Source organism: Gossypium arboreum, chromosome 3 (assembly GCF_025698485.1).
Source record: "Gossypium arboreum isolate Shixiya-1 chromosome 3, ASM2569848v2, whole genome shotgun sequence".
Taxonomy (NCBI): Eukaryota; Viridiplantae; Streptophyta; class Magnoliopsida; order Malvales; family Malvaceae; genus Gossypium; species Gossypium arboreum.
This window is the reverse complement of record NC_069072.1, coordinates 135907343-135931444: the sequence shown is the minus strand read 5'-3', so window position 1 is coordinate 135931444 and position 24102 is coordinate 135907343. Positions and strand designations below refer to the sequence as shown.

Sequence of the window (24102 nt, the reverse complement as noted above, 5' to 3'; positions counted from 1 at the left end):
CTATGTCAATTGCACTGTTATTTCTTGTGTAAGAGAGAAAAGAATTTAGGTATGGGTGATATATTGTTTTAGGAAAAATTAAATAAAAATAATTAGTAATAATTTCAACAAATAATAATTCCATGATGAGCTAAAAGTAGGATTTTTAAAAACATAATTCTTAGTTATTTGAGTAAAAAACAAAGTATTGGACCAAAATACATTACTTAAGGATATTGAGGATTAATGTGGAACAAATGGTGTAGTTATAATGTTGGATTTTATGCACATAGAAGCTAATTACTTGGAAGATTAATGTTTCACTAGGCAATTATAAATGCACATACTCCCATTTACACATTTAATAACATTGAATTTTTTTGGTATATGAATCCTTTCAATGTAATTAAGCCTTTTTTCCTTTTCCTTTTCCTTTTCATTTTCCTTCTAAGGTATAAACAAATCAAATAAAATGGTATTACTATACCAACATTACATATTAACTTATGTACCAAAAATGAATCATGAAAAATTAAACAGTAAGTAGTAGGCAAAAACTTTTTTTTAGAATACAAAGAAACTTTATTTTCTTTTATTGGTTTAACTAAAGTAATTAAATTTAATATACCAAGAGAAGTAAAATAAGTAAAACTTTAGGATAATTCTATAATCTATCTCGAAGATGCTTCTTATCATTTTTATTAAGAAGTGAATTTTTCACATTTTAAGGGTGAGACCGAAAGGGTACTCTCAGTTAAGGGTGGTAAATCTCTCAATTAAGGGTAATTAATAGCTTAATTAACAATTAGGAATTCAATTGATTCTAGGCTAGGAGCTCGTATCGTTGAAACTAGGAGTAGGAAATTCTGATAGGTTAGTTTAGGTTAGTTAATTTAATTTGATTTATTGTTATTTCAATTTTGAACCAGCACTTCTAATTTGTAACTCAATTGTAATTATTTTTAGGTAATTAATTTAGTAATAATTTTTTCCAATATAGTAATCCGTTAGGTACAATACTCGAAATACTTTTCAAGTATTCCATTATAGGTTAACTATATTACAATTTGATCTATATACTTGCAGATAGTTTACTTCATATTCACATATTTAATTGCATATTTACAAGCTTGGTGCACAACCATGTTTTCCAACAGAAATATGTTGCTTTATCCATCCAGTCATAATCTTTCAGCCCTACAAACATCCTTACATGCTATGTTTGCAGGTAGTACCAACAACTCGACTTCAACTTACAAGAGAATAAGTGAGGGGATAACCCTCGCAAAAGGATTCCATTTCTTTTCGCAACAGCGAGTAAAGTAGCTCACTGTCCTTAGGTAATATTGTTAGGGTTTAGACTGTAGACACTCAATTTTGCCCGGCCCATTTCAGTATTTAAAATAATAAACCCCAAAAAAACGAAGTCCAAGTTCAGTCCAAGTTCAGTCCAGAATTACAAATATAATTTGGCCCGATCGGAATGGCCCATTACTTGAAAAGATTTAAGGTCCATCTACAAGCTTGACTCATATGGAAATATAATCTTCAATGATATGCAATCTTAGATGTGATATGCAATCTTAGATATGATACAATCTTAGATATGATTGCAATGTTAGATATGATATACAATCTTAGAAGATATGATTTTGTAATCTTAGAGATTTAATTTGTAGATATACTTTAATCTTAACCGTTGATGTAATTGATCTGTACCGTTGGATTTGGGAAGGCTCAACTATAAATAGAGGCCTCTCCCTTCATTGTAAAGGACACACACTTGAGTTTTGGGAAGCAATAAGAATTCTTGAGAGCATTCACTCAAATTTCTCTCCTTCTTGCGTTCTTACTCTCTGTGGTTTGTTCTTATTTTATTCTTCGTCTATCTTAGCTTTTCAACCCTTTTTTATTTTAATTTCTTCATTTTTCAAATATGTATATTTTTTCCTATCTTTTATACATTTGATTATGTATTTTATATATCATAATATTTAACCTTTTATATAGTTTATTTTCAAATATATATTTTCTATGCATGTATATATATTATATAATCATTTCATTATAAATATAAATTCTTTTACATATTTGATATTTTATACATTATTTTCTAAACCAATAAATTTTATATTTTTATATAATTATTATTCTTATAAATATATTTTTATTATATATTATATTTTAAATTTATTATTAAATATCACATTTTTTATATGCTCATTCTATTTATCAATTGTTTATATTATACGTATATTTTTAAAACTTATGTTTTTTTATTATTATACAATATTTGTTTTACTTTAGAATTAATGTATTATTATTATGTTATGTATTTCATATGTTATGTAATATCTTAGACTTTTATAATTTACTTTCAAATGCATATTTTTATATATGTACATTGATATATTGTATTATATGCATCATTTCATTTATTAATCCATTCATGTGTACATTAAATTATTGGATTGTATATTTTATATTTTATGTAGATTCTATTTATCCATTTGTTATGCATGTCATCTATTTTTACTCATACATATTTTACATATTAATATTTACCATGTTTTTATATTATTTAATGTTTTATTTATGATATATTGTATATAATTAGTGCATTTATTATGCTTTCTTTTGGGTATATTCCTATTTGCTTAGCATGATTATTTTATTATTCTATTTTACCCTCTATATAGTGATTGCATTTATATAAAGTGTTATAATACTTTGTAATATACACTATTTGAATATCTATGTTTAGTAATATAGAATTGTCACTCTAAAAGGTCATTTAAAACAATATTTAAAAGTTTTATAAAAATAAAAAGGCAATGTTTAGTATTTGAAAGCTTGAGAAAAGTAGTGCCCTAACTTATTGGGTTGCAACTTTTCTCGTTGAGTTCGAATAGTCAAGTACCCTTCTAAGTTTTAAGATTTTCAAAATACGAGCAACTGTCTTGGAATTTCAAAGCGTTGTGTCCTAACTTATTGGATGTGGCGATTTGTCGTTTCGAGATAGAGATTTTCAAAAGGTTAACTTAGTGTCAATGTTTTGATATGAGTGAACCCAAATTTTCAAAATCAAAGTATTTTAAAGAGGATTATATCTTAAAATTTTTAAATTTCCGACATTAAAGACATTTGATAATCAATTAGGTACCAATTTTTGGGCGTTACGAGGTGCTAATCCTTCCTCAAAGACGTAACCGACTCGAACCCGTTCTTTTATTTCGTGGACCAAAACTAATGATTTTAAAACAAAATGTTTTAAAGGTGATCCAATCACACCTAAAAAGATTGGTGGCGACTCCTATTTTCATTTTTTAAAATCGATTCCCATTTTCCAAAACTCGATTTGAAAATGGTTTCGACATAGACCATTCAAATTCAGCACTTCATAAAAGAATGGCTGAAGTGGTAAGTGAAAACCTTCCCTAAAAATTTGTCAATAAAAGAACAAATGATTTTTTCATCCCTCGTAGAACCCTACTATAGTCTCTACCTTTCACTCCAAACTATACGTATCTACAGAATGGGGAATAACACCAGCAGCAGCTGAAGGAGAATGACCCTGGTGGTACCCTTTCTCATCACACTTTACATTTTTAACTCAAGAAGAAAGAAACCAAGAAAAGAAGAAGCGACAGGGAATGAAAAAATCACAGAAACATTGCAAATAAAATATATAACTACAACACTACACATCCCATTCATGTGGTGCCACTCTACAATGATCATTCTTCCCCTCATTATTGCACATTATCCCCAAGGCTAGCGTGTCAGTCACCATTGAAAAGGTGCCAACTCTCACAATACTCAATAGCAACATTATTATTGGTCTTCTACAAGCCACTTCAGATGGGGGACTATTATTTATGCAAAACACTTCATGGGCTTAAACACAGAGTAACAAGCACATGCTCAAACCCAAATAAGGAAATACAACTTATTATGCAGACTAGTCAAATGATAAAAAGCCAACCAAGGGTATAAAGGAATTTCCCTAACAGAGTACAAATGCATCTTCACTAAGCATCTTGTCCTTCTCCCACATTCTTGGAAAAAACAGTTTAGAAAACAGTTTTATTACCAAGTGGAAGTTTAATTTATTATTCTACAATTGAGTGTTTATGATATTTATAATAATGAATATTTTACTTGAAATATTTGTTTTTTTTTTCCTAAATAAGTGGAATAAGTCATTTATAACCTGCAACATTTCAATTTTCTTCACTAATCTCGACCTCGACTTGCTAGAGTTTCAATTAAATGATGTGTGATCGAAAATTAATATTTTAATTATAAAATTACTCCTATAAGGAGTACATATAGTGGGCGGTGACAACCCTTTTCTAGGATTAAGCTTTGTCACCCACTATTATATATTAGGCTTACTTGGATCTCGTCATATATTAGGTTCAATTATATATGTTATTTATTCTTTAGATAAGCTTATAATTTATCCAATCCAACAAACAATTTTCTAATTGTCAAAATATTATTTATTCAATTAATTTAATTAATTAGCTTAATTATATTATTTTATCAACCCGATTCTAATCTCATGAAAATCATGATGACTTTATTATATTAAAATCTATGAGTAAATAAATTTATTTACCTTATTCTATGAAACTATGATCACTAATTAATTTAATCTTCACTTGAACTTCAATTATTTAATTAAATAATAATTTGAAGAAATTAATTTAATCTCTAATGCATCTCTTATTTAGCGCAAGAAAATACATTCGTTGCGGATAGTGATAAATGCGATCTATTTTTCTAATATATCATTTTCATATATTCACATCATCAATTCAAATGCAAGCCATCAAGGATATGTCGAGCTAGCAAAAGGACCAATCAGATATATATAATTAGGGCTCAAATAATTGTAATTAATTTCCGACTCTTTTTCAATTAATTACAACATTATTTAGTCATGCGGTCATTCCACTAAAGTACCATGACTAAGCTCTCCCCATAATATACCATTACAAAAATTACTTCATTGAGTGTTCGTCCAATGACTTTGTCATATGCGTGTTACCTTCATAAGACATCCTTAATCTCTTTGGGATAAAATTCGTTCTCCCAACATGATCCTATTTTATATCATGCAAACTATTACAACTTCTTCCATGAAAAAATCAATTACTAACACATAGTAATTGAATCATTCGTCTTTAAACAAATGACTTGTGGTAACGTTACTTTTCCATCTGTCATATAATGTCAATTAGAGGATGTCATTTACCATTTATTGAGCTATGAATTCCACTATTTTAAGTGAAGTTATATCAAGCAAAAGTCGTATGCCCAAACACCAACTTTCAACTCTATTACTAAATGAAATCGAGTTTTTAATACATTAAAATATACAAGTCGCACACACATAGTCCTTCACTTACTCAGTATTGAGGTAAGTCAGATAATGAGTGTCCCAAGTGAATAAATCTATATTTACTCTACTTGGGATAATGAGTGTCACAAGTGAATAAATTTATATTTACTCTAATCTGGTCCTATCCAATGTTCTGTCAGTCCAAACAATCACATCTAAGTCTCTATCTTTCAGGAATCATCCTCTTCAATACCCAAGACAAGGTATCTTCCTATTTGGACTTGATAGATGACATATTAATCTTTTAATCGACTTACTCAATTTCGATTACACTATGAACCATTTAGATTATTTACTAATATAAGTTGTCTTTGTCGCATTATGATCAACCATATATTGCAACTTAATATTAGTTAAACATTAGATAATCAACGAGCTAATATTTTCTTTCATTTTGCTTGCAAAAACCATTAAGTACATTATACAAAAGATATTAATGAGAAAGATGAGATTTTATTAAACCAATTTGTTCAAAAATTACGAGTACATTTGACAATATCACTACACTAAGGGCACTAGATCTCAACACCACAAGTTCCGTTTCTAACTCAATCAACAAGCACAAAACCATTAAGGGGTCTAACAATCCTAAATTTATAAAATAAGCCATGCACAAAGTTGTTAGTTTTAGGCACGCAAATGCGGAAAGGGAATGGAGAGCCTATAAATACCTATACACAATTCTTAGCAAGGTATGTTGACCCTTTGACTAAAACCATATCTCTTGCTTTCTATCATTTGTATCGGTACTAACATAAGCATCGAAAGGCACACCAAAAATCAAACTCTAGTGCCTATTGACCCTCTTCTCCTTTTGAAAACCACCCTAACTCACTCACATTCAATCAACCCAACTCACTAAAATCAACATTATTAAATTTAAAAATTTAAAGGTTGTTGACGCAATTTATCAGGAGTGACTAAGAGTAGTGCCCACTAGTGTTTAGCGTTGCTCAACCTCGTAAACTTACCTTATATAGAGTTGGAAAATTTTCGTAACAATAACCTTAGGCTGAAATCCTTGCTAATATCTTGGATGTGTGCAAGCCCATCTATGATGTCCAAACCTGTTATAGGAACATATCTTTCAGATCCGTTGCGATTAGATCAAGTAAAACAATTTCCTTATTTTTAAGGAGATTGGATTAAATCGGACAAACAATGGGAACATATCCTAAAGATTCGAGACTTATCTAGAACTTATTAGAGATATTCCCGGAGCTTATTATCCTGCTATTTTAGTGGAAGATTAATTGTAATTGATCTAGTATATTAGCCAGGTTGCTTATACATTGAGGGGACTTGTATAGGTGTTATATACATTAGATAGCACTTATTTTGTTCAATAAAGAATGTTTCTTTATGAGTGCATATAGTGTGAAATATTAATTTATTCTCACATTATTAAAATGACAAAATATATAGGTGATTGATTATGTCTAACAAAAAAGATTGTGTTGACTCCATGACTTTTCCCAAGTTTCATCTGGTAGTCCCCAAAAAAGCATTACAAAAAAAAGTACAAGTTATATTCTCTTTAACAAAGATTCACAAAGATATTAGAAAAATAGAGTACAAACTTCTTATGCATAGCTTGTGAAGATTAACAAAATCTCTCATTTAAGTTTTACCGAATAAAAATAAGTGAAACAAAAATAATCAAATGTTATTATTCATAAGGATATATAAATAGAATTCAGTAATTAAATATCGTTGTTTGCCATATGCATCAGTTACCTCCACCAAACCCTCCTCCTCGTTCTAAACCAAAATGAAAATTACCACCAAAATGCAAGCCCTTACCACCACCACCATTACCCCCTAATATACCATCAACACCACCACTACCAACACCTCCACCTTGCCCTTTTACCCTACCAACAACACTAGAGCTACCACTTCCACCACTATTCCCACCAACCTCCCATTGTCCTCCTATTTTACCTTCGAAACTAGCTTTAGCTCCACCACTAGTAGAAGCACCAATGTTGCCCTCACTACCTTTTGCTCGACTTTGACCACCACTTCTACCATGCACACTTACTGCACCAGCAACGCTAGTGCTACCATGTCCACCAAATCCTCCTTGCCCTCCTACTCCACCAGCAACATTAGTGCTACCACTTCTGCTACCACTTGCACCAACAGCATGACCTCAACTAGAACCTCCTTACCCTACTACTCTACCAGCAACATTAATACTACCACTGCCACTACCTTCTCCACCTTATCCTCTTTGTCCTTCTACTCCACCAACAACATTAGCGCTACCACTTCCACCACCTTTTCCACCAAACCCTCTTTGTTCTCCTACTCCACCAATAACATTAGTACTACCACTTCTACCAAACCCTCCTTTCCCTCCTATTCCACCAGCAACATTAGCGTTGCCACTTCCACCACCTTTTCCACCAAACCCTCCTTGCCCTCTTACTCCACTAGCAAAATTTGCGCTACCACTTCCACCACATTTTCCACCAAACCCTCCTTGCCCTGCTACTCCACAAGCAAAATTTGTGCTACCACTTCCACCACATTTTCCACCAAACCCTCATTGCCCTCCTATTCCACCACCAACATTAGCGCTACTAGTTCCACCACTTTTTCCACCAAACTCTCTTTTCCCTCCTAATCCACCAGTAACATTAACACTACCACTTCTACCACCTTTCTCACCCAATCCTCCTTGCCCTTCTACTCCGCCAGCAACATTAGTGCTACCACTTCCACTACCGTTTCCACCAAACCCTCCTTGCCCTCCTACTCCACCAGCAATATTAGCATTACCACTTCCACTATGTGAAAAAAAAAAATAAAATAAAGAACACACAAATTTTACGTGGAAACCCTTTCGGGAAAAAAACCACGGGCAGAGGAGAAGAAAATTCACTATGTCGAAAAATTTTACTCAAATACAAGAGGAATAGACTGTGTCTATTTATAGGCTTGCAAAGCCATATTCTAGTAGGATTGAAACACCTTATCCTAATCAATATAAAATAGATTGAGTTTAATAAGGTTTAAAAACCTTATTCTAAAATAAAATAAAAGAAGTCTAGTTCTATATGGATTTTACTTTTATTTTATTTTCCATCGTATTTTATTTAAATAAGAATTTGGGTCACTTAATTCTAACAATCTCCACCTTGACACAAATTCTCAATGAACAAGTTCTTCATCGCGAACTTTCAATAAACAAGTTCTTCACCTCTTCCAAAAAACCCTTAAGGGTTTAACTTCAACAATGAACACCAACCAAGTCTAAGCAATGCTCAAACTTGGTTATAGGAAGTGACTTAGTCATCATATCTGCAGGATTTTCATGAGTGCTAATTTTGCTCACAACAATATCACCACGAGCAATAATATCACGAACAAAATGATACCGAATATCAATGTGTTTTGTTCTCTCATGAAACATTTGATCTTTTGTAAGAAAGATGGCACCGATTGTCACAAAAAATCTGTCTTGATTTGAAGGTCTTCATTGAGTTCACTAAATAGTCCCTTCAACCAAATAGCTTCTTTACAAGCCTCATGAATCGCCATGTACTCACTTCAGTGGTAGACAAAGCGATCAGTAGTTTGCAAAGTGGCTTTCCAACTAATTGCACAACCTCCGATTGTAAAGACGTAACTCGTGAGAGATCTTCTTCTATCAAGGTCTCCAAGCAAAATCAGCATCAACATACCCTATAACTCCATCTTTAGTTCTTCCAAAGCGTAAGCAAACATTAGTAGTGCCTCGTAAGTATCTTAAAATCCATGAATCGCTTTCCGGTGTTCTTTACCGAGATTCGCCATGTATCGCTAAGCTGACCGATCGCATATGATAAATCGGGCGTGAACAAACCATAGCATACATGAGAGATCCTCTTGCACTAGAGTATGGAACATGTGACATGTACTCAATCTCATTATCGATTGAGGAGATAAGGCCGATGAAAGTCCGAAATGGTCGCTAAAGGAGTACTAACGAGCTTAGCACTCTGCATATTGAACTTGCAAAGAACTTTCTCAATGTACCCTTCCGACTTAGGTACAATTTACTTGCTTTTCTATCTCGAGAATCTCCATACCAAGTATCTTCTTTGCTGGTCCTAAATCTTTCATCTCAAATTCTTCACTTAGTTGGGCTTTAACCTTTCTTATCTCTCTTTTATCTTTTGTCGCTATCAACATGTCATCAACATAAAGAAGTAGATACACAAAAGAACCATCACATTTTTCTTAAAGTAGACACAACTGTCAAAACTACTTCTTTTGAAATCATGAGAAGTCATAAAGGAATCAAACCTCTTGTACCCTTTGTCTTGGTGATTTGTTTCAAACCGTAAAGGGACTTTTTGACAAGCAAACATAGTCCTCTTTTTCGAGACTATAAAACCCTCTCGGTTGTTGCATGTAAATATCTTCCTCAAGTTCTCCATGCAAAATGCGTTTTACATCTAACTGCTCAAGCTCCAAATCATGCATGGCCACAATACCAAGCAAAGCTCGAATCGAACTATGCTTAACAACCTGGAGAGAACACATCAGTAAAGTCCACTCTCGAATTTGATCAGTAACCCTTTGCAACAAGCCTTGCTTTATATCCGGGTTCTTCAACTCCGAGTCCTTCTTTCTTTTAAACACCCATTTACAACGAACAACCTTTTTACCTTTAGGAAGTTTTACAAGATCCCATGTTCTGCTTTTTGTGGAGTGATTCCATCTCCTCTTGCATAGCAAACATCCACTTTTCGAGTCTTCACACTAATCGCCTCGAATAATTAAATGGCTCTTGATTCGCATCTATATCTTCACCACATTTAAAGCATAAGCAACTAGATCAACCTCGGCATACTTCTTTGGAGGTTTAATTTCTCTTCTTGTCCTATTTTTGGCGATAGAGTATTGCGGTGAAGAAGCAACTCTATTCTCAATTTTGTCTTGGCTTGAGGAGTTGATTACGTATTAATCGATGCTCCACGCTTTTGGTTTTCTTTATTGGAAGAGTCTTTAAGAGATAAGTTAGGTAGCATAGCAGTTTCATCAAAACAACATCTCGCTAATCACAACTTTTCTATTTTCGGACACCATAACTTATAGCCTTTTACACCACTTTATAACCAAGAAAACGCATTTAATGGATCTCGGTTCCAATTTTCCATTATCAACATGAGCATACGCGGACACCCAAAAATCTTTAAATCGAATAATTAGCGGGATTACGGACCATACCTCTTGTGGAGTCTTTTTCTCAATGGCAACGGATGGAGATCGGTTGATCAAAAACATGCAGAGAGGTCGCTTCGCCCAAAATGACTTGGTAAGTTGGCATTTGACAACATACATCGAACCTTCTCCATGATCGTTCGTTCATTCGTTCGCAACGCCGCTTTTTTGTGGAGTATGACGAATCGTCAAGTGTCTCATGATCCTTCGACTTGCACAATCTATTAAACTCATCGTAAGAACTCTAAGCCATTATGCATACGGAGGTATTTTATCTGCTTTTCCGTCTGTTTTTCAATCATAATTTTCCAAGACTTAAATGCGGAAAACACATCGCTTTTCGCTTGGGAAGAACGCCCAAACTTTTCGGAAAAATCATCAATAAAGGTTAGCATATAATTAGCTCCACCTCTCGAAGGCACTCTGACGGCCCCACAGATCGAATGGATATACTCCAACGTTTCCTTCGTGTTATGGATTCCTCTAGTGAATCGAACTCTCTTTGCTTCCCAAAAACAGGTGCTCACAGAAATTCGGTTTGCAAATTCCTTGCCCATTAAGAAGTCCTCTTTGCTTAATTCGCCATGCCATTCTCACTCATATGCCCTAGGCGATATGCCAAAGTTTAGTAATATCATCATCCGAAAAGGAAGAGGAAGCGAGAGTCGCATCACCGAGAATGAGAGAACCACATAAAACATATAACTTGGCAATCTTTCTTTGCCCTTTCATCACAACAAGGGACCCTTTGGAAATCTTTAAAACCCCACTTTCAAATTGTGTATCTGCACTTTTGAATCAAGAGTACTCAACGAAATTAAATTTCTTTTCAATTCGGAACATGCCGACGTCACTAAGTGTTCGACAACTCCATCAAACATCTTAACTTTAATTGTTCCAACACTGCGATTTTACATGAAGCATTATTTCCCATCAAAACAACACCTTGAGATCTTGTTTCATAAGTTGTAAACCAATCCCGATTGGGACTCATGTGGAAGGTGCAGCTGAATCAAGTATCCACTCCTCGCCACTTTAGAATCATTGTGAAGCGACTAGAAGTTCACCATCGTTGTAGTCTTCTACAACATCACTTCACCGAAATTTTACATTTGTTTTCCCTTTTGATTCGCACCTCCTTTTAATCTTATTTTGTAGCTTATAGCTTTTCAGATTTAATGTGCCCTTTTTCTTGCGAAGTTGCAAGTTTTACCTCTGTTTGAAGACTTGATCTACCCTTAGATTTACCACGAGGATTCCGTTCTCGTGTTCTACCACGATCATCATCAACATTCGGTCTTGTCTCCCACGAACAATGAGACCCTCTCCCCGAGAGTTGGGTTTAACCACAAGATGCTTCATCTTATCATACGAGGTTAAAGAATCATAAACCTCATCAAGCGTGAGAGACTCGCGGCTATATAAAATCGTGTCTCTAAAGGTTGAATAAGGCAGGGCAACGAACAAAGTAGAATCAATCCTAGATCTTCCTTATCATCTTGAACCTCCATGGCCTCCAAGTTTGAGAGAATTTCTTTAAACACCGTTAAGTGTTCGTGTACTGACGCACCTTCCTCCAAACGATGAGCATAAAGACGCCGCTTCATATGCAACTTGCTTGTTAGAGTTTTCGACATACATATTTGTTCTAGCCTCTTCCATAATCTGATGGCGGTTTTCTCTTTCATCACATCCCGCAAAATTTCGTTGGACAAATGCAGATGTAATTGTGTTAATGCCTTTCGATCCTTACGCTTCTTCTTCATCTGTTAATGTCGAAGGCATCTTATCTATCCTAGCAGGGCATCCTCTAGATCCATCTGCAAGAAGCGCTTGCATCTTAATTTGCCACAACGCAAATCGGTGTTGCGATCCAACAATGAATTTCATACTTCAAAGACGCCATTACCGTGATCGAGATGAATAACCCTAAGCTCGATACCACTTTGTGAAAAAAAATAAAATAAATAAAATAAAGAACACACAAATTTTACGTGGAAACCCTTCGGAAAAAAACCACAGGCGGAGGAGAAGAAAATTCACTATGTCGAAAAATTTTACTCAAATACAAGAGGAATAGACGTGTCTATTTATAGGCTTGCAAAGCCATATTCTAGTAGGATTGAAACACCTTATCCTAATCAATATAAAATAGATGGAGTTTAATAAGGTTTAAAACCTTATTCTAAAATAAAATAAAAGAAGTCTAGTTCTATATGGATTTTACTTTTATTTTATTTTCCATCGTATTTTATTTAAATAAGAATTTGGGTCACTTAATTCTAACACACTACCTTTTCCACCAAACCCTCCTTACGCTCTTACTCTACCAGCAACATTAACATTAACACTTCTACCATTTTTTCCACCAAACCCCCATTGCCCTCCTACTCTACCAACGACATTAGCACTACCACTTCCACCACCTTTTCCACCAAACCCTCCTTGCCCTCTTACTCCACCAACAACATTAGCGTTACCACTTCCACCACATTTTCCTCCAAACCCTCCTTGCCTTCCTACTCCACCAGCAACATTGCCACTACCACTTCCACCACCTTTTCCACCAAACCCTCCTTGTCTTCCTATATTACCTCCAAATCCAACACCTTTACCACCACCTCCTGCTACACGTTGTTGGTGTATGGCTTTTTTTAAAGCAGAAGCACCTTTTAAAGCAGCAACACCAGCACCAACTGCACCAATGGCACCTAAACCAACTAAAGGTAAAAGTGTTACAGACCTCCTATTTCTTTTATTTTCTGCCATTTCTTTGGACAAACCTATATGCTGAAGTAAATTTTGTTCATTTTCATCAACATTAAGAATATCAGCAATTACATGACCATCCATAAAAGTAGCAAAAAAGACAAAAGGCACAACCATCCAAGTAAAAAAACCCATCTTATCTAAAAGCTTAAGCGAAGGTTAACCCACAATAATCTGATTATACAATAAGGCATGTAAGAAATCGTGAATTCAAGCTTTTAGAATTCTACCATTTGATTTTTTTCTTTTTTTTTTCTTTTTCTCATTGCTTACCTTATTAAGAAATTAAATATTTATAGAGAAATATTGACTTTATAAAGAAAATGAACAAATGGTCAAGCTTTGAGCAAGGGAGTAAGAAATTGTTTAACCATTCATTCGGTAAAGAGAACCCGTGTTGAAAATCATTTAATTTATTAACGAAAATTTTTCCCCTTTCTTTTCTACACCAGCAATTGAATAAATAACAACTTTTTCCATCAAAAAATTTATTTCCATTAAAAATAGATTTTTTTTTTGGAATAATGGTATCTCCATGTCCATTAACTATTCACGAAAAATAATCCATTTATAGTTCGTGATTATCATTCTAACAATTTTATTTCTAAAATTTAAATCTAAATTTTCTCCTTGAAAAGTATCATTAAAAGTGAATTTGATACTATCACATTTAAAACCAAACCTGAAATAATTATTTCAATTAAATTGCATTTTGTATGTGTCAAATCAAAATGACTATGTCAGTTGCACTCTTTCTTGTGTAAGAGAAAAGAATTTAGGTATGGGTGATATATTGTTTTAGGAAAAATTAAATAAAAATAAGTAGTAATAAGTTCAAAAATTAATAATTCCATGATGAGCTAAAAAGTAGGATTTTTTAAAAACATATTTCCTAGTTATTTGAGTGAAAAAAAAAACAAAGTATTGGACCAAAATACATTACATGAGGATATTGAGGATTGATGTGGAACAAATGGTGTAGTTATAGTGTTGGATTTTATGCACATAGAAGCCACACACTAGGAAGATTAATGTTTCACTAGGCATTATAAATGCTTCCATTTACATATTTAATAAAATTGAATTTTGTTTTTTATTTTTTATAAGAAGAAGGAATAAACCATAACTACATTAAACAAGGGCAAGTCATTTCAAAGTAGTCATCATGTAATAATTGGAGCACATCATCCCAGCTATTGCATGAAAATATATCTACCCAATAGTCTTGAGAATGCCATTGAAGCCAATTTTGTAGCAGCCCTATTGTCCTCTCTGAAGATATGTGCAATTCTAAAATCAAAAATCAAAATAAGAAAAATATTTTTTAAATCTTTATGATTTTTTTATTTAATCGTTGTTAAATAAGTTGACTGAGAATGGATGATATAACTAATTTAACCACTAATTTAATTTTTCGATATTCGATAATAAATAAAAATATTTGATTAATAATTAAATTGGAATGAAGACTTTGACGTCATTGTTTAGTCTATTATATTAAGTTATTCTCTTAAAGGTAAATTATATTTTAAAATTAAGTTCTATATAAATGTTCACAAATCCAACTGTCTCTATATATAAATCAATAATTTTATTAAAAGTTAAAATTCATAAAAATTAAAAATATTAAAAAGTTTTTGTTCCTATTTCTAATTTTATCAATTTTGAGCAGTTTACTCAGATATCAATTTAATCTTTATATTCAAATTAGTATATAGACTTTTCTCAATTTAATCGATCTAACTAGCCAATTCAATTCAATTCAAATAACTTTGATTTTGAGTAAATAACCCGAGAATCTACTCAACATAATATATATATATATATATAAGACCTAGTAAAGAAAATATAATTTTGTGTTTATTCCATTTTTCTATAATAATGTCCTGTGAAACTATAATTATTTCCCCTCATTACCACTTATTGATTGCTGGCTCTCATGCCCTGAAAAAGCAAAACAAATGAGCAAAAAGCAACGAATAAAAGCTTAGATGCCTATCTCCATCTCATAACCATAAGAAACAATGAAAACCCAAATCCTCCCCCACATTAAACAGTCAAAAGTTGGGGGGTTGATGAGTACTCTAATCCCCTCTTTTTTCTTTCTTTTTTTCACCCCATTTTCATCTCAGTAATGAGTGGTGAGGCTAAAAGCAAAAGAATACAACTTTAAGATATTCACCACAATGATTATAATGTAATATTACGATTTCCAACTTAAATCCGGAGTTGCTATATCCAAACTATTCATCCCATCTTTTCCTAACAATTTCCTAGTCCTAGTCCTATGCATCTTCTGTAAAAGCACCAAGGAATTGTACTAAGAGTTAATTTATATTTTGTCTTTATTTAAAAAATAAGTAAATTAGTTCATGTACGTTAAATTAAAAAGCAAACTAGTCCTTTTTATTAAAAATTTCTTCCAATTCTACTATTAAAAACTGGTTTTGCTAACAGAATAACCAAGCAATTACATGTGACGTGCCTCGTGCCTCGTTCTAGCATACAAGGACCAATTTTTAATAGTAAAAGTGGATGAAATTTTTAATAAAAAAGACTAATTTGCTCTTTTATCTAATGTACAGGGACTAAATTGCCCATTTTTTGAGTGAGGGAGCAAAATGTAGTCTAACTCTTAGTACAAGGGCTTTTATGATAATTTTACCAATTATCTTCTATGTAAAAAAGCAAAGTATACTAGTAAAATCAAATGGCATGTATACTAGTAAAATCAAATGGCATGTATATATATATATACATGAAGCTGTTTCTTCACCAGTTTAGAAAGGGAGAGGGGATCTAAGCTTTGTTTTGGAAGGGGGAGGTATAGTACTCCTGGCGGCGTCGGCGCAGAACAGGTGCACTGCTCTAGTGTGCTCATGCTATGTACCATCAAGGAATTTGGATAGCAAAGGTGAAGAGATTAACATCAAGAAGAAGTGGTCAAGTGTGGGAAAGAGTATCAAAGATGGGGTCATGGAAGAAGTTCGTAATGATGATGAGTTACAATTAGGCCATGAAATTAGGGTCACCAATGGTGGCAACTGCAGTAGTAGTGGGACTAATGGGCCTCACATGGAACTAATTACCACTCTCAAGAGCAATCTCAAGAAAGCTACTGCTACTGATGAAGAGAACCGGTTAAAGACTCAAAGGAGGAAAGTTAGTTGGCCTGATGCTCATGGTAAAGATATTGCTCATGTTCAAGAGTTTGAACCAAGGTAAACATCATCCCCACGTAGCTAATCCTTTATATCTTCTTCTATATATAAGGAATTAATCTCACTTTCATGGCTGAGATTCCATTAGGTTAGCCAAAGGCCTTAGTCAATACTTTGAGAAATAGCACTACCCCAAGAAGTGTTCTTAGGATGTTTGTTAGCATTATATTTCATAGTTTAAGATTCAACTAATGTTATCTAGACTCGAGAATGGATGTCAGATATGGCACTTTTTTTCATATATCCGGGAGATCCTAGCCTCGTCCTATGTTCAAAATATATATCAGATATAGAAGTTGAATATGGATTGATACTTTAGTTAATGAAAAGAGAGCATAGTCTTAAACCAACTTTGTATGTTTCTGACATATTTTTTGCCATAAAAGTGTGTCAGATGATGGAGAGCTAGGAGGAGTTAGGAACTCTTGTGTTTGTGCAATTCAATGAAGCAACAACATCCCCAAGCAGGTAAAGTCCCTTCAAAGATGAACTAATTTATGAAAATTGTATAGAACTATTGTTGCTTGATTATTCATAATTAGTTAGCCAAATTTGCAGGGTTCAGATATGCAAAGATGAATCATAATGCAGTGAAAGTGCCTGCATCATATTTGACAGTGCTCCAAAAACTGATTAACCATAAGGGATGCATTATTGCAGACAGATTTGTGAAAGTAGGTAGGTTTTTTTTTCTTTTCACTGTTACGGAATGCATTAAAAATGGTTGCCCACAAGAGTCTTCATTGTTCAATCAATGTCTTTTAAATATGAGGCATGAGGAGAAGAGGCAGGACCCCCTCTCCATTGGGGTCTGTTGGCTGCAGAGCTAAAGGAAATTGGGTCATGATTATTTCAAAAACAGGTGCATGCATTTCTTCTCTTTAGGAGCATGTTTGTTACTTAAAGTGGTCCCTTTGGTAAGTGAATCTAGTGATCAAATGAGTTCAAAATCATATAGGAATTAGTTAACTGCATGCCATTAAAGTTCTTCAAAACTTTCCCTTTCCTTTGCATCAAAAACTTCAATTAACAACGAAAAAATCTTTTAAAGTTTGAATGTTATTCTAGTTGCTATGTATGATCTTGACAAATAGCAATAGGCTTAGAACTGAAAATTTTCCCTGAAAGTCCCAAGTTTCCAATTTGAACAAAGCTGGTGAATGCTAGCGATGGGGGGGTTTGCAGATCCTTGTAGGACCCCCAAAAGACAAGTTAATCAAAAATCTTTGCTTATTACCACAATCATAGCATAAACGCACAAGCCTCTGCTGCACTAACATAAAAACATGATTGCTAAGATGCTTTTAATATTTGATTGAAATGTTGGCACCTTTTACTTTTCATAAAGAAATATTAAACTAATAAACTTGTCTTCATGTTATTTTGGATGGTCACATTACCAAACAGCAGCATAATCAATCCCCATGGTTTTCATAGTTTCTTTTGTGCAATATTATTAGCCAATAGGGTTTTCATTGGTAAATGCGACCCCAGAAGCATAAGCCCATTTACTCAAAAATTAATAAATTATTCTCTATAGATTAAATTGAAGAATAAATTATTTTTTATTTTATTATTTTTATTATTAAAAATTGATATAACTAGTGGAATAACTAAAGACAATTACACATGACATGCCATTATATTTTATGCCGATGTATATAGACCAATTTTTAACACTAAAAAAGATAATTTTTTAATTAAAAAAAAGATCAATTTACTTTTTAATCCAATGCACAAAAATTAATTTACCTGTTTTTAAGTAGATGGAACAAAACACAATCCAACTCCTAATGCAAAGTCTTCCATGATACTTATCTGGTAAATGCCAGAAGATCTAGTACATTAAAGTCCACTATCTTTAAGTTATACTCCATGTCATTCATAAATATTAAAGTTTCCACCAAAAGGGTATTCTTAAACAGTTTCCATATTCAAGTAGAGCTCCATCAATCATTAATCATCAGAACATAAGAGAATTTGCTTTGCAATTGAACAAATACAGATAAAGAAAAAGACACATTGCACAAGGTGAACTAAAAGGAATTCTAAGTGGTTACAGAATAACTCAGCCACCTATCCTACATAACTATTATGGCCAATAACTCTAGTGAATAACGAGTCATTCGTATTAGATTTTTCGATGGCTACTAACAATATCAGTGCCAGAAATAGGTAACTGTATGTAGCCAAAAGTTAGTCACAAGTAAAAGATATAAATCAGTAATCCAAAGATTGTAACATCCTACCAAATGCCAACCAAATCACATTTCTTTCCACCTGTTTTATACCCCCACAATCGAATTTTCCCGTGGTAGAAGGGAAGGGAATACTTATGGAGCACAGCTCCAATTATCTATTTCCCTATTTTCATTTCAATGGATTTAATGAAACACTATTTCCTGTTTGGTACCTGCTGGAGTTCCTTTCGGAAAGCTGGAACTTGTTATACATCGGGATCATAGCCTGACTTCAATGATTCTGACCCTTACCTTTCTTTGATTTGCTCTTCTCTTGCATCTTCTTTTTCTTTGCTTCAGCTGTAATCCAAGTATAATTGGGCGGTATTGCAAACGGATCTTGAAGATTTTCTATCTTATTGTAGCTATGATTGGACGAGCTAGGTCGTTGGTATGGAGTCTTTATCCACTGAAACCAAGAACCCGAGGAATGTGTCACAGCAGGGCTTTCTTGGCCGGCAGTGGGGCTTGAAGGGGGTGTCGAGAACTCATCCACGGGTGGTAGTTCTTCAAACTTCGTGAAAGTAACCAATACTCTGATTGTTGGAACAACAGGGATAGCAACCTACATACAACCATGAGAACTCATTCAAGTCAAAATCTTTAAAAGAGAATTATGCATGGCATATGAAATTAAAAGCAGTAGCAACCAGTTTATTTAACCACCATCCTTTTTTTTCTTTTAATTTTTGCAGAAAGCCCCAAACCTGAGGAATGAGTACAGTAAACTGGCACGATCAATATTTAAGAATGAAACTATAGCTCCATTTCACCAGGCAAGTCTATGCATCCATAGATGGAAGGGACGGAATGGATCATATACCAGGCATAAAGATACCAAAATCCTAGTCTTAAACCCTAAAGAAGTCAAGAAAAAGTCCAATGCGCTCTAATGTAATAGATCACAAAAAATTCGGGTAACAAACCAACCTCAAAATAAATGCCAAAAATCATCAACAGGTGTGTAGCTAATGACTAAGATTCGAAAAACCCACAAATCTGTCTAGAGGGTACGCCTTCTCAGAAAAACATATTATGTTTTGGGCACAAGTACAGAAGTCATTATTGAGAGTTCATATGATAAAACAGGATAATAACAGGGCCTAATCAGTCGGTAAAAGAACAACAAACCTTTACTGGGAAGGTTCCTGCAGGAAGCTTTGTCGTGAGCAGTTCTCTCAACCGCCGAATTGCTTTGACCTTGTTTGCAAGAATATCTAGCAAAGGCAAGAGTTCTTCAGTTTGCAGTGGGAAGTTCGGAGAAAGCCAAAGAATAGGCCTCAATCCTTTCTTATACTCGTTCTCCCGGCTACTATCTTTACGCCGATTACTACTCTCAGAACTCATGGAAGTAGATATTCTCAAATCTCGTATCCTCCTATGATCATCTGTTGCCACAATCTCCACAGAATGTCTACCAGGTTTTATCTGACTCCTTGATGGAGAGTCTCCTAATAAGTCACTCACCTTTTCATCAACACGGAAAGAACTTCTAGGTGGCACAATCTTCCTCTGCGCTTCATGCTTTGTCTCCTTTTTCCTCCATCCACCAAACCATCCTTTCTTTTCCTGCTTAGTCTCTCCATTTTTAAAACCATTGGTTTCCTCGATAGGAATTTCCCGAGACTCATAACCGCTATGCTGATGTCCAATAATGCCATCTTCACTCTCATTGGACATTTCTGAAGAATCCAATTTAAGAGCAACTTCAAGTTGTCTCCTTTCTTCTTCTGTCAAAATCTCATCAAGCTCTTCACTCTCTGCTTCTTTTTCATTGGAAGTTCCCAAAAACTCATCATCTGTCATGGCCCCGGGCACCCTCCTTGATTTGATGCTAACAACAACGTTGTGCATATCATACACCTTAGCTTTCCAGGCACCCACCATTTCTGTTTTCTCTTGTCGCCTCCAAGTCAATTGTGGCAAAAGAACTGCCTGTGTCACATCTATTCCAGGCCTGAATATACTAGTCTGAGACATTGCAACCACTTCTTTTCGTACCTCTTCATCAGTTGCTTGAGAACCAGCACCATCCAAAGCATTCATCACCTCTTTATCCTTATGTGAGATCATACAAAGTGATCCAGGAGGAACCTTACCATCCTCAGAACCATCACCAAGGAAAAGAATACTTTGATCTGAACGCTGAATTCTGAAACCATCAAATCCGGCCAAAGTCATATCAGCCCTCAAATTCGCACCCCTCTTCCAAATTTTATATGTATCAGAAGGAGCAATTCGGGAAATAAAAGGTATCACAGAACTCTCAAAATGGAATGTGATTTCCATGTAAAAGTCTCTCATCCTTCGCATAGTTCCCACCAAACGAGGCAACCTCCTACACCATTTTGCCCATGCCAATGGCTGGTAATCCCGAACAATAATCATCGCAATAGCCTCTTCCCTATTACAAATTGCTTCTTGGAGTGCACTCCATCCTTGTTCATTTTGCAAGCTCCAATCAGCACCGGCAGCCATAAGCATTTTAGTTGCAGTTTCATCACCAAGTTTAACAGCCAAATGAAGAGGGGTATCCCGATTAGGAACATCACGCCTATCAATCACAGCAGCAATCTCTTCAGCCTTTTCTTCCTCGGCCAATGAGGCTGCTTCAGTTTGAATCTCATCAGGGTTACCAAGACGTGGGAGAGCCTCAAGTATCCTCCTGAGACTACCATAATCCCTCGTTGCAACAGCCACATGCACGGGGCTATGTGCATACTTAGAAACATCAATACCAGCCATGCCAAAGGGGTGTCCAAATATGCTATCAACCCCAAGACTGCTTTTGCCTATTTAAACACAATTCAATCATTCAACATTAGAATACTTGATTTCGACTTAAAATCCAGCAACAATACAAGCACAGAAGTAGATTATTCATCCCTCCACACTAACAAATTCAAACAAAAGCTATCAACCCCAAGACTGCTGTTCCAATTAAAACAATTTTCAATCATTCAGTATTACAACACTCAATTTCTACTTAAAAATCCAGCAACAATACAAGCACATAAGTAGATTATTCATCCCTACAAACCAACAAATTCAAACAAATGAGAATAATAAAAAAGAAAAATTAATAAGCAAATGTAATTTTGGCCAAAAACCAACCAAAACCCCAAGTCCCACCCACTTAGAAATGCAATATTACACAGTTTCTTGTAACTATCATAACATAAACAAGAAGGGAAACAACAAAAGAACCTTTTGTGGACCCAAAATAGAGATCAAAAAGATATGAACTTTAGGGGGGGGGGGGGGAAGTCCTACCTGGTTCTTTATTTCTTCATTCTTCTAAGCAATCAAAGATTGCTCCTAAAAAAGAAAGAAGAGAAACTTCAAGCAACTAACCCCACCAAAGAAACCTCCCTTTCTATTCCTCTCTTTACACTTCTTCAAGGTAGGAAAAAAAAAATAACACCTTGTGATCCAATCCAGATCAGACAAACTGAAGAACATGCATGTGGGTGTGTGGAACAAAATTTAAAATAATAATAATAATACCCAAAAAACCCAGGTGGGGAATATGGTAAAGAAGTTAAAAGCAAAAAAAAAAAATGATGGGACAATAATCAAAGAAAAGAATTTCTATATAAGAGAGCAAACAAAAAACCCCACCTTTCAAGAAAACCTAACAAAAAAAAAAAAGGAAATATTAAGTAAGGATTAAAGAAGAAAAAAGAAATCAAAAACTGAAAAGCAGGAAGCACCCAAGTTACTCCTTTTTGTACAGAGTAGAAGAAGGATTTTTTTTCCAAAAAAAGTAGATATTTTAAATTTAATACAAGAGAGAAGAAAATTAAAAGAATAATATTTTTTTCTTTTACGTTTTTATTTGTATAAAAATAATGCTTTAAATATTATACTATACTTGAACATAAAATATTATAATTTTTACTATTTCATTTTATATATTTTTCACTCACTATAAATATAAATTAATATTTTTTTTAAAAATGATAAGAATAAGAAGACCAGAGGTGGCAAGGCTGCAGCTGTATGTTGTTGGCCAAGAATAGTGGGGAACTTGCTTTCCTATTTCATTTGGGTGCTTTTCTTCCGTGAAAATAAAGAAAGTAGTAAATGAAATTTATGTTGTTGTTGAGGCTTGAGCACACAAAGTCTTAAATGATTGGTTAGTAATAAAATATGTATATTTTTTGGCTTAATATTTTAAGCTTTAGAAAAGGGTTAATTAATTCAGAAACTGCCAAATTTAATTAATCTTTTCAGTAGCAAATGTAATTAAATGTACTTTGTAGTACCTCTCTCCTAACGTCATACGGGTTTGGTAGTCGCATCGACTCTCGAGTTAGAGGCGAATCCTTTGAAAAATTTTGGAAATTTTTATTTTTTTTTCTTGAATTTTTTAGAAAATTTTGGTTAAATTTTTTGAAAGTCCTCGTTAATCCCACACATAAATTTTAGTAGACCTCATTCTTTAAAAAAATCTAATTTAAGTCCTAAAATTTTTAAAAGTTTTACTAACTCCATCCCCCAAGATTTAATCTTCGCTACTACCGTTGAGCTGGTTGCAGGGGCGAAGTAAGAAAAATTTTTTAAGGGGGCCGGATGAAATTTTAATTTTTTATAGTTTATATTTTTATAATTTGTAAAGGATTAAATCAAATTTTTATAATTTTGGTGGGCCAAAGTATAATTTTACCTTTACTAATTTAAAATTTTTAAAAAATTTCAAGGGCCTAAAATATAATTTTATATTTTAGGGGGGGTCGGGGCCCATGCCAGCCCCCTGGCTAGTTGTTAGTCATGGCTTTTTTTAATAGTATTTTCTTTAATTTTTAATTTCAGTTCACAATATTGTGGTTTTAGTTTTTAGTCATGTTTCTAGCTTATAGATGAGATTTACCCTGATACAGTGTTGCTAAAGGGGAGGGGGCTTATTATGATAGAGTATAGTGATTAAGGGTGAGCAAAATTAGATTCGATTTGAAAAATTCGATAAAATTTTTAAATTTTGAATTAAATAGTTCGAGTTATTTGAGTTAATCAAGTTATTTGGATCAACTCGAATAAAAAATTAAGTTTTTCAGTCTAACTCGAATATGAATTACACAATTCGAGTTATCGAAAAATCCGAATAAGAAAAGGTAAAACTACGTCATTTTGATAAATGTTTAACTTTTATAAAATTAAAAGGCAAAACTACGTTGTTTTGATAAATGTTTACTCATTAAGTTAAAAAGTAAAACTGTTTACTCATTAAGTTAAAAAGTAAAACTATCATATTGTTTATGTAGTT

At 33.8% G+C, this 24102-nt stretch overlaps 2 protein-coding genes and 1 long non-coding RNA gene across 3 annotated transcripts; 1 reads left to right on the top strand and 2 right to left on the bottom strand.

The window, feature by feature from the left end:
• Window positions 1-7118: 7118 nt before the first annotated feature.
• Window positions 7119-13510, bottom strand: LOC108475307 (glycine-rich cell wall structural protein 1-like). The gene is made up of 4 exons (XM_017777274.1): window positions 12924-13510; window positions 7964-8184; window positions 7643-7882; window positions 7119-7543 (listed from the first exon to the last, which is right to left on the bottom strand). Exons 1-4 carry the CDS (start codon window positions 13508-13510, stop codon window positions 7119-7121), a joined length of 1473 nt encoding a protein of 490 aa, XP_017632763.1.
• Window positions 13511-17150: 3640 nt separating this feature from the next.
• On the top strand, window positions 17151-20041 carry LOC128290446 (uncharacterized). The gene is made up of 2 exons (XR_008280297.1): window positions 17151-17274; window positions 19202-20041. It is a non-coding gene; the product is annotated as an uncharacterized LOC128290446 (long non-coding RNA).
• On the bottom strand, window positions 18522-22971 carry LOC108476415 (uncharacterized). The gene is made up of 3 exons (XM_017778633.2): window positions 22110-22971; window positions 19968-21628; window positions 18522-19401 (listed from the first exon to the last, which is right to left on the bottom strand). Exons 2-3 carry the CDS (start codon window positions 21579-21581, stop codon window positions 19069-19071), a joined length of 1947 nt encoding a protein of 648 aa, XP_017634122.1. The 5' UTR covers window positions 21582-21628; window positions 22110-22971; the 3' UTR covers window positions 18522-19068.
• Window positions 22972-24102: the final 1131 nt, after the last annotated feature.

Bases quoted from the DNA above. Each gene is read 5' to 3' on its own strand.
- LOC108476415 (XM_017778633.2), bottom strand. From the start codon at position 21,581: ATGGCTGGTATTGATGTTTCTAAGTATGCACATAGCCCCGTGCATGTG. The intron at 19,402-19,967 runs GTTTGTTGTTCT...GGTTGTATGTAG, and splicing joins CAGGAACCTTCCCAGTAAAG to GTTGCTATCCCTGTTGTTCC.
- LOC108475307 (XM_017777274.1), bottom strand. From the start codon at position 13,510: ATGGGTTTTTTTACTTGGATGGTTGTGCCTTTTGTCTTTTTTGCTACT. The intron at 8,185-12,923 runs GTAAGGAGGGTT...TTTTTCACATAG, and splicing joins GTTGCTGGTAGAGTAAGAGC to TGGAAGTGGTAATGCTAATA. The intron at 7,883-7,963 runs GTGGTGGAATAG...GTGGAGTAGCAG, and splicing joins AACTAGTAGCGCTAATGTTG to GGCAAGGAGGGTTTGGTGGA.